This window comes from Malania oleifera, chromosome 9 (genome assembly GCF_029873635.1).
Source record: "Malania oleifera isolate guangnan ecotype guangnan chromosome 9, ASM2987363v1, whole genome shotgun sequence".
Classification (NCBI taxonomy): domain Eukaryota; kingdom Viridiplantae; phylum Streptophyta; class Magnoliopsida; order Santalales; family Ximeniaceae; genus Malania; species Malania oleifera.
Genome location: NC_080425.1, coordinates 95,517,955 through 95,528,319, shown reverse-complemented (window position 1 = coordinate 95,528,319; position 10,365 = coordinate 95,517,955). Strand labels below are relative to the sequence as shown.

At 38.4% G+C, this 10,365-nt stretch overlaps 1 protein-coding gene across 4 annotated transcripts; it reads right to left on the bottom strand.

Moving 5' to 3' along the window:
- Positions 1 to 463: 463 nt before the first annotated feature.
- Positions 464 to 9,971, bottom strand: LOC131165037 (cellulose synthase A catalytic subunit 3 [UDP-forming]-like). Of its 4 annotated transcripts, none has more exons than XM_058122674.1 (15): positions 9,584 to 9,971; positions 9,045 to 9,261; positions 8,466 to 8,661; positions 5,638 to 5,852; positions 5,433 to 5,550; positions 5,144 to 5,342; positions 4,716 to 4,982; positions 4,216 to 4,561; positions 3,987 to 4,124; positions 3,472 to 3,597; positions 3,166 to 3,378; positions 2,720 to 2,981; positions 2,050 to 2,252; positions 1,529 to 1,879; positions 464 to 1,429 (listed from the first exon to the last, which is right to left on the bottom strand). In XM_058122674.1, the coding sequence occupies exons 2-15, from the start codon at positions 9,066 to 9,068 to the stop codon at positions 845 to 847; spliced, it is 3,243 nt and encodes a 1,080-aa protein (XP_057978657.1). In that variant the 5' UTR covers positions 9,069 to 9,261; positions 9,584 to 9,971; the 3' UTR covers positions 464 to 844. The 4 variants fall into 4 exon arrangements, with proteins under 4 accessions (XP_057978657.1, XP_057978656.1, XP_057978659.1 ...); XM_058122673.1 differs by having other exon boundaries at positions 9,382 to 9,921; XM_058122676.1 differs by lacking the exons at positions 9,045 to 9,261; positions 9,584 to 9,971 and adding an exon at positions 6,131 to 6,259 and having other exon boundaries at positions 8,466 to 8,605.
- Positions 9,972 to 10,365: the final 394 nt, after the last annotated feature.

The following is a 10,365-nucleotide window of genomic DNA, read 5'->3' as shown; positions in this document are numbered from 1 at the left end:
AAATCTAAATAAGTGATTTAGAGAGAACTGTGAGAATGACACCCTGGCCCTAATGGACTTTGGATAAATACAAAAATAAAATTGCATCTAATTTTATTCAAATTCATATTAAAAGGTATTGTTTCACTACTGCCCAAACTTGAACTCCTCCCTGTTGCCCTGCCTCTGGCTTACCTACTTGTTAACTTTTTCCACCATGAAGATCAAATTTCCTCAAACAAAAGCCACACAAGTACTTTCAAGGGGAAGTAACAATGAGCATAAAATTAGTAGAATTAGAAATGTTTAATATTCATCATCTATTTTAATATCTAATCCATTTTCAAATCAATAAAAAACAGGGGGGCGTGGAGGGGGATGGGAATTCGGTTTTGCTTGTAAGTCGCTATCATATAAAGACCTCGAATTGAACCACAAGAGAGCCAAATCTCACAAAGAAACACATTCAAACCAATTTCCGAGATTAATGGAAAATCTCACACGACTCCCGCAAGAAAAGTTTCTACTACTTTCAAATGAGAATGTTACATTACTGGGCGACATTCGCCTTCTAACTTCTTTGGAAGAGCACAAGGGGCTAAAAACAAAAGCTTGAGCATGTTCAAATATAATATTAATGTAACAAAACACTGAACAAAATGAATTGATTTTGTATCACCTGCACATAATGTAATCTTCACAAAAACAAGTTCATGCCTGAATAGATACAACAAACACCGGACAACTATGCAGCTCCCATCCCCCGGGCCATATATCAGCTGGATAAAATTTGATGTTGAACACCAAGCAGTAAAGAATAATCATATTGAACTTGCATTTTGCATTTGTATTGGTCTTCCCTGATCTAGCAATTAATTCCACACACCTGGACATCTGGTCCGGTAACCGTTGTAGTGAAGGGATCAACCCGAACCCATAATAACGAGAAGATGGAAGCAAGGAGGACAGACCAAACGACAACAATGGTGGGCGTTCGGTTCTGGCGCCCCATCAACCCCTTCAGGAAGGGATAGAGATGAACAATCACCCAAAAGGCAAAGAATAACTTACCAAAGAGCGGCCCCCAGGACTGGTAACCACTGTTAATGGCATGAGATACCCCTGCAACAACACCCACCAAATTTACTATGAGCAGAGTTGTAGGTGGGATGAGTAGGGTTGTCCATTTGAACATGTAGAGTTCGGCAAAATCCCCGTCCTCGTCAGATGCCTTTGAGGTGACAGTGAAGTTGGTGTCGATTCCAGCAAGTACTTTGAGCAGACCTTGGACAACAGCGAAAAGATGGGCTGATACGCCTCCAATAACCCAAAACTGCTCATTTCTCCACCATTCATCGATTCCAACACCGCTCCACCTCATCTCTAGTATGCCAGTTGCAAAGATGGAAAGAAAGAGGGATATAAACCAGATACTGGCAATGTTACTAATCTGCAATAAGAATGAGCCAGGTAAATTATTTTCGTGTGCGTGTTTAAACTATAGGTGCAAAACATGTTACTTAGCAACTGCAGTTTGTGATGTACAAACCTGTGGAATAATGAACTTATCGGTGAGCAGACAAATGGCTGGCAGCGTGCAATAAAAGAGAAGAGGAAGCGCGGTGATTGGGTAAATGGTGGTATTTACATATGCAAACCTCTCCAGCCATTTAAGCCTTCCACCATAACCATACCAAATAGGACAGTGCCGACTGAGAAGAATTTCAACAGAACCCAGAGCCCACCGAAGCACTTGGTTTAGACGATCTGAAAGATTAATTGGAGCAGACCCTTTAAAAGCTGGGCGGTGGGGCATGCAGTAAATTGATCGCCAACCACGGGCATGCATCTTGAATCCTGTAAGAATATCTTCTGTAACAGAACCATAAATCCATCCAATCTGTAGAGAATGGCAAATGTTATTGCAGGAAAAAAATAAAAACATAGAAATGGCGAGATAAGACAATAAGGTTCAACAAAAACAAAAAGTTATCACAGAAAAAAAAGCAGAGGAACAATAGTTAAGTCTTATCTTTCAAACAATAAAGAATTAAAACAATGCCAGCATACCTCACTCCCCCAATCCGTTTTGTCCTCGTATCCACAGCTGATAACATGAATAGCCTCTTTGAGGAGAGTCTCTGGTGTTGCAGACTGAGGAACACCACCATTCTCCATGAGGGTAGAAGCAACAAAAACAGAAGATTGACCAAATCTTTTTTCCAGGCTCATTTGTGACATAAGCAGAGACTTCTCATCATCAAATCCAGCACCTGATTTAGAATTAATATAAACAAACTCATCATTTTTTATTGTAAAAACAATTCCAACCCAGGGAAAATTTCCCTCAGTTACTCAACATTACAAGAGTAAAGCTAGTTACCAAATTCACACTCGGCATTACAGCAAAACTACAATTTTATTTATTAAAAGACCCATATTGTTCATAATTAACACACATAAATATTTGCTACCCATGAAGGAACTGTGCACAACCATGGTGCATATCAAAATGCAACAGTCAAAATACTAGGAAACATAATGACGTAAAATTCAACTAGCATGTGAGTCAAACTTTCACTTGATTAGGTAAACCACACCATGCCGTACGCACTCAAGTAAGCTCTATAATTCCAAAGATAATCACAATAATTGCCTCTTTTTAACATGAAAATAACAAATAAAGTCCTAGAAATATTCAACTTAGCAAGAAAATATGACAGATGACCAACAACTATACCTTCAACCCCCTCTTCTATATCCTCTAAGCTGAAAATTGGCACAGTGGGATCAACATGCTTGCCAGATTTTTTCTTGTCTGAGCCTTTACTTGATTTTGAATTCTTTTTCCGTGACCCGCCGCAGCATGAAGACAACAATCCAGGTTTTCTATGCTTAGGTTTGAGAGGGGGTTCGTAACCATACAAAGCTGTTCTATTGAAGACACAACCAGTACCCACATAAACTGGGCCTTGAATGCCATCCAAACCTCTCAAATTTATCTGAAATTAACAAGGTCAAAATGTCAACGAAAAAATGAAGAGCACATAAAAAATGACAACTAGTTTTATAAATTCATAAATCATTAATGATCAAGATTAGCATTTATGCAGACAGAGTTAAAAGAATTTATGATAATAATATAGAAAAGTATAGGTCAAATAGCAAAATAAAGAAAAAACTTACGTCAAAGAAAACAGTGTTACGGTTGGCATATCGATCATTTCTATCAATTCCATCAAATCTCTGTGGAAACTGAACATAACAAACTGATTTCCCCAAGTTTGGATCCATCAAAAAACACATGGCCTCCCTTAATGCTTTGCTGTTGTTTATGTAGTGATCACAATCAAGATTCAACAAGAAAGGTCCATTAGTAAGGACTGCAGATACTCGAACCTGTAAGTGTAACATTGACCATTAAGAATAAGATGCCAAAGAATCTGTGAGTAGAGCTGAAGAAGCTGCAATTTATGAATCTTAAATACTCACAAGTGCATTCATAGCACCAGCTTTTTTGTGATGTTGGAAACCTGGACGCTTTTCACGAGAAACATAGACCAACCGAGGTAGCTCATTTCCCTCAGTGTCAAGACCACCACTCTGACCTAGGAAAACCTGTCAACAATGAAAGAAACCATATTAATGTAATGTCCATCTTGTGGTGCCCAAATTACTGAAGGTCCACAGATCAAAATTGATCACAGCAATGTAATGTCCATCTTGTACCCAAATTACTGAAGGTCCACAGATCAAAGTTGATCACAGCACAAACACTTATGACAGTCACATGCCAAAAAAAAACCAAAGAAAGGAAATAATGACATCGTTCTAAAGAGTCTTATCGCATGCCATTGTGCAGTGTCATTGAGCTACTTAAAAATAAATAAATAAATAAAACAGCATTGCATTATATGTGAAAAATATCACACAGACACATACATTTATAAACACAAATATACAAATATAAAAAACAATCACGTATACCACTACAAAAATGGAGTTACCTGGATCATTCCTGGGTGATCTCTGGTGTTATTACCAGGCCATGGTGTACCATCTTGCATGATCCATCCTTCCTCAGGAACTTTCTGTGCCTTTGCAACAAGCCCATTGACACGAATTTTAAATTCCTCATATTCTCTCTGGAACACCAATTAGAGTATTAAAATTTTTAAAATTCCACTTAAAGAAAAGAAGAGAAACAAAATTACACTGGCATGTGAAACCCAATACCTTCATAGCTCGACGATCTTTAACAAATGATGGATGAACTTTATCCTTCAAGTAGTCAATCTTCTGGGCGAAGTACCACTCAGGAGCACGCGGCTCAATGCTATACTTCTTGCAGAAGGGAACCCACTTTCTAGCAAATTCTGATGTTTCTGACACAGCCTCAAATGTCAACATGGCAGATCCATCGTCAGATACATAGCAAGAGACCTTATCAACTGGGTAGTCAACTGCAAGGATGGATAACACAGTATTTGCTGTTACAAGTGGAGGCTCCTTTAGCGGGTCAACAGTACTGACAAAAATGTCAACAGCTGCTAACTGCGAAGGCTCTCCTTCCCGATCATACCTGTCAGCAATATAAACTTATAAATTCAACTTCCGTAAATAAGTAAAATTTAAAATTCAGTGAGAGTAACTGGTTAGAAAAATGCATACTGAAACCATAATCATTCTATCACCAAGAAATACCAGAATGGGAAAAAAATTTCAAATTGCATTACCTCAGAGAAAGCCTGTCCAGATATGTTTCACGGTTTACTGGGAGCCATTTAGGGAACTGATCCAGAATCCAAGATATGGCAAACCAAATCTCACAAATCACAGATATCAACCACAAAGGATAAGCATTGGTAACAGGATTTGTTATTCGGTAGTGTAGGAAAATGCAAAGAATAACAAGCCGCAGAACAATGACCATCCTGTAAGGGTTTATCCTAGAAGATGGAACAGAAACCTTCCTAGAGAGAGGCTGGCGAGCTTCATCATTTCTGCATTGCCAAAGGGAAATGAGCATTAAATAGCGACCCTTCAGCAGAGAACTTAACTAGGATTTCTATGAATTTTCAATTGTTCAACAGAAAAATAAATAAATAAACACATGCTCAAGAACAGCTAAAAGATAATGGCATGAAATCAAGTTGGAACCCACAGCAAAGAGTCATCCACGAGAATATCAGTGCTAGCATCAATATCTCCACCTCCCCTGCCTTCAGATGCAGCATGAGTGCTTAATGGAACCACATTCTTCTCCTGCTTCATCTTCCAACCATCAACTCTCTCCTTCCAAGCCACATTCCCTAGCCCCGGAGAACTGAACTCCCTCGCAGGATCCACAACCCTAATATTAGCTGTGCAAAATACACATCAGCAGGAAATTCTCATCAATATCAAAAAGCAAAACACAAGGGCACGAACTATAAAAGGGAGAAGGGGGATACGTGATTGATTAACATCTGCTGCATATGGAAGTGGATGTACACGCTTTCCTCCGCCACCAACTCCAGGAGATGCCATAGAGAGACGCTCAGGTGATGCTGCAGACAACTCTCCCGAGACCTAAAGGCAAAGCAACAAGCAAAAGATTAATGAAACATGATATCTTACTGAAGTGGAGAGCAGCATGTTAGAAGTGTGTTGGCCTACCTCTTGCCCACTGGTGAGCAGCGGGATGTGGTTGTGAGAAACCTCTTTATCATAGTTTGGAGCACCTAAATCCTCCCCTCGCCCATATGTCATATGCCAGCTCAACATTCGCTCTTCAATCTTCTGCTTCTGGTTTTGAGCTTCTGAAGAGTAATTTAAATCGCTAGCACCATCATCACCATCCTCTTCTCTATCACCAAGAATAGCTGGACTTCCTGTAATCCACCAAAAACACAATTTTATGTGTGCACTGACAAATTCAGATATGAAATGTTAGACATTGCCAGCAGTAACTCAATGGTCAGCATGACAAAGAAAACTTGTGTAAAAGAAGACTGTAAACCAGCAATATGACCAAAACATGGCTATAATACTGGACATTATTTTTTTAATGAAAAATAAAGAAAGAATGTACAACGAGGAGATAAGACATCCTCCTATGAGAAAATGAGAACAAAAAACAAAAAAGTACAATCAAAATTATGCTGCCTACCAATCATGGTTTGAAATCGCGGTCACGGGTAACATCGCGTAACAGTCGCGGGCCGCGGGAGACGCAGGTGTTACGTAACGGGAAACGGGCGTAACGGTCGTGAATTTTTTTCACGCATGCACAACCATGCTGAAATCGAAAAATAAGCATGAAATTCATTAATACATCATTTTTAATGAATTTTGAAGGCTTTCATTCAACCTACAAATGTTTTTTTATAGGCATTATGATTTTTATAATTTTATATTAATTTTAGTGCGCTGTTTACAAAAAAAAACATATTTTTTTATAATTTACATTACTTTAATGAGTAAAAAAATGTAGAAATGTAAGAATCAATTAATTAAAGTCAAAAAATTACTAAAAATGAATCAATAGACTCAATACTCAATATTATACACATTACACATAAATGAATTTAAAAAGTGATTAATATCAAATTTTTCTACAAAGTCCAGTAGTAATTAGTAAAAATCAGAATTATTAATGTATTAACTATTAGGTTAAATTTTTTTATTAAGTTATCAATTTTTACTTTATTTGATAACTAAAAACAAAAAATAGATGTAAATATTTATTTTACCTAATTTTAAATTTAAGGTCAAAATGATGTTTTAAACTTAAAAAATATTAATAAACAGGAAATATGTCATGGAATTAGATTTTCATAATTACCTTTCAAAAAATATAAGACAATAAAAATATTTATAAATTAAGAAAATTTTATTTTACATAATTATTAATGATTTCTAATTTTTTACTCTATTAAATTACTCTTTTTTTTAATTCAATTTAACAAACATAATTTACAACAAAATATAATTTAAAAAAAAAAAAAACATAATGATAAGACTTAGTGGCTAGTGCTGTGGGTGTTGAGGGTTGAGTGTCTCATACGCTAGGGAGTCGAGTGAGATCGAGGGGAGGGGACTCGGAGGAGCCTCGAAGGCAGTGAAGCACAAACGACAGCGATGACTCCAAGCTCCGAAGCTGAAATCGAGAGGCTGGCTGGTGGCGACTGCGACGACTGGCGGAGGAAGGTGCCGACGGGCTATCGGCGACTCGCAGAGGCCGCAGAGCTGCTGCAAACCTGTCGCCGGTGACTCGCCAAGCTGCTGCAACTACAAGTCTGCAACTCCCGAGTCCTGGAAGGTTGCGAGGTGCGAAGATGAGTATATCTGCTCGGTGTGCTCACTCCCAAGCTTCGAAGAAGTGAAGCCTTCTTATTGCTTCGGCCAACAAATTTTCAAGGTAAGTTTTTTACTTTCCATTTTACTCTTTGAATGGCAGATGGGTGTGGGGGAGAGGGGAAAAGCAGCGCTACTGCCTGCAGCAAAAAGCCTTCAAGGAATCTGCAAGCTATCGGCCATGTAACGTTCCGTAACGGACCGTAAACGTGTAACATTGGGGTATCGGCCGTTACGTGCCGTTACGGCTGTGAATTTTTTCCTAACCGCATTATCGACCCGTATCGGTTTCGGAGCCTCCGATTTCCGTTACGTATCGGCCGTTACGCTACGTAACGGCCGTTATTTAAAACCATGCTACCAATATCCCTAAATCCAAAAAAGACGCCCCTTTAAAGCATCGAGCTACAAAACACCAAAGCTACACCAAATAATGAATCTCTTCCCAATACAAAGAACCCATGGCTTTCGTCGTAAAGAAACTGCAAAAGCTTACCATTCCACAAAATCGAACCATCTCCACGACTCCACCCTCCCAAACCCTGTAAAAGTCCTGTGACCTTCTTCCCAATAAAAGTATGCACATTCCATTTCCAAACAAATTCTGGAGATATGAAAACATAAGATAGATACATCCAGAGATAATGCCTTCAAAAACCTCCTACTCTACAACAAGTTGTAGGTCTAAACTCCCTTTAGAACAATCAAACTAATTAAAATATTTATTTTGGAGGGGATTTTGGCTTCCAAAATACAATGATGAAGTGGAAGGGGCGTACAGGTTCTAGTCATGCTCGAAATAAGATTTGCAAGCTAGACCTCTGATGAATCTAAATACTGGATAGCATTTAAAATCCAAAAAATAAAAAATAAAAGGAATGATTTACATTAGTAAAACAGTGTGTGCTGTGCAACTGTGGGAGCAAAATTAAAAAACAACTCCATGTATGTAATATATGCATGCACTACTTGTTATCTTCTCTGACAAGTCACAAACTATTAAACTAGTGAATGACATACAAGTATACAACAGAATCAGCTTCTAAACACACTAGGAAAAAATGCCATGCTTCTTTGTCAAAATGTTAAATTTACCAATGACATTTAAGTGAGCAGGTGCAGGAACAAAGTTTACATGTATAACAAACCTTTGTGCCTCTTGTATCTGGTCTTGCACTGAGGGCAAGATTGATTCCCATCTTTTCGCTCATACTCATAGCATGGCCTGCACACAGGAAATGCACAGACATCGCAGGCAACAAACGGCTCACCATCAACAGCCTTCCCAACATTATCACCACAGATCTGGCAGACCTGACCACCAAGGTTCTTCAAGGATTTTGCCTGATTAACAAAGTGTCAGAGTTCACAATATTTAAGAATTGAACTATGCATTTCAGGGAAAGAAGAAAATGTAACTAATTGTTAACATCCAGTAGCTCCATAATTCCAAAGCATGTTAAATTTCAATAGCTTAAGGCATTTCGGGGAAAAGTTTTAAGTAACGATTCACGTCCAGTAGCTCAATAATTCCAAGCACACTAAAAACACCCTAAAAGATAACAAAGAATTGTTATAGCAGATATCAGTCAAATTTCAACAGTTGAATGAATCGGACGCTCTATTTTGTTAGAAGAAAGATTAAATATTTGAGTCATCGTTGATTCTAAGAAAACGAATGCCTTCACCCCAGTAAATCAAAGATTCAAGATTTTATTTTCTCTTACCCCATTTTCTCCTTCTGAATCCATTGGCACACACTTCTCCTCGCTCAGATGCGAACCACGGATCAAACTGATGCTTCAGTGTTACCCAGATCTAAGCCTTATCAGCATGATCCAACAGTGAAAACTTCAGAAACTGCCTTTCACGGTCTTTTGACTTAAGAAGAAGTGTCTTCCCTTCAAAATACTCAATCGACAGGGTGGATCTGCGCGTGAAAACCTGCGGAGCGAGAGAGAGAGAGAGGATGGATTCAGACCGTCTCTTTCAACAAGTATTCTCCACAGTCTAAGCGCTTAAAGGACTGTTTGATCGCAGGGAAAATGCAGGAAACTTTGATACCTAAAATCGAACGACTAAGCTCGGTGAAACTGACTCTCTGTCGTCATCTCGCAGACTTCAAAAAAATGAAAATAAAAAAATTGGCACTTCACTTCGTCTTTCGTTTCCCACACTTTCCCAGCAGCCAAACAGATACGAATATGAAATAATAGACTTGCTCGGACTCCAACAAAATTCAGCGAAAATCAAAAGCGACGAGTACCTCAAACCAAAAGCCAAAAAAAATCCGATCTTTGACGTCGGACAACGCGATCGATCTCCAGAATTCCCGAAAGAGCCTAATCGAAACCGCCGGAAATCGAGAATGAACGGACAAAATATCTCCCAGATTTCACGCAAAAACTTTCCAAATAAGAGAGAGAGAATTTTATAGCTTAGGAGGAGAGAGCGTCGACTGTGCAATGATCTGATCTTCAGTGGCTATTTCTCTCTCTGTCTCTCCCTGCCTCGCTATATGGATAGCTGTACACAGCGAATAGAAAAATTGGCTTGAAAGGGACGAAAGCGACTCCGCAGCCGTGAGCTATCAGGCACGAACACACTCCACGGACGCTCAGAGAGAGAGAGAAAGAGAACAATCTGCACTTCCCTTTTCTGCCCTTTTTACCGTGGATATATGTAAGCTAATTACAGCTAACGCTGTAACTGTAACAGTAATTTTTAAATTTTAAATTTTAAATGGGTAAAAATGACAGCCTGTGGGCTGGTCAAAGTTGTCTGCCAGCACTGTTATGGTCGCTGGAATTACCTGCCGAATGGCAAGTGGTAATTTTACTTTACTAATTTGGTATGGATAGGGGTGTAACTCCATTGTAATTCAAAAAAATTTATTTCTAACCGAGTTTGCATACTTTAGTGAATCAAATTTGAGATTTATATTATTATTTGCTCATTAAGTTTTTATTATTTTATTATTATATTATATAATTTATGTATCGTATATATTATTTTTATTTTGTATTATTTGACTATTAATTTATAATT

Excerpts from the sequence above, each read along its gene's own strand:
- LOC131165037 (XM_058122674.1), bottom strand. The coding sequence starts at position 9,068 with ATGGATTCAGAAGGAGAAAATGGG. Across the intron at positions 5,853-8,465 it reads CAGATACAAGAGGCACAAAG|GAAGTCCAGCTATTCTTGGT; the intron begins GTTTGTTATACA and ends GGTGGATTACAG. Across the intron at positions 4,562-4,715 it reads CTGGACAGGCTTTCTCTGAG|GTATGATCGGGAAGGAGAGC; the intron begins GTAATGCAATTT and ends TATTGCTGACAG.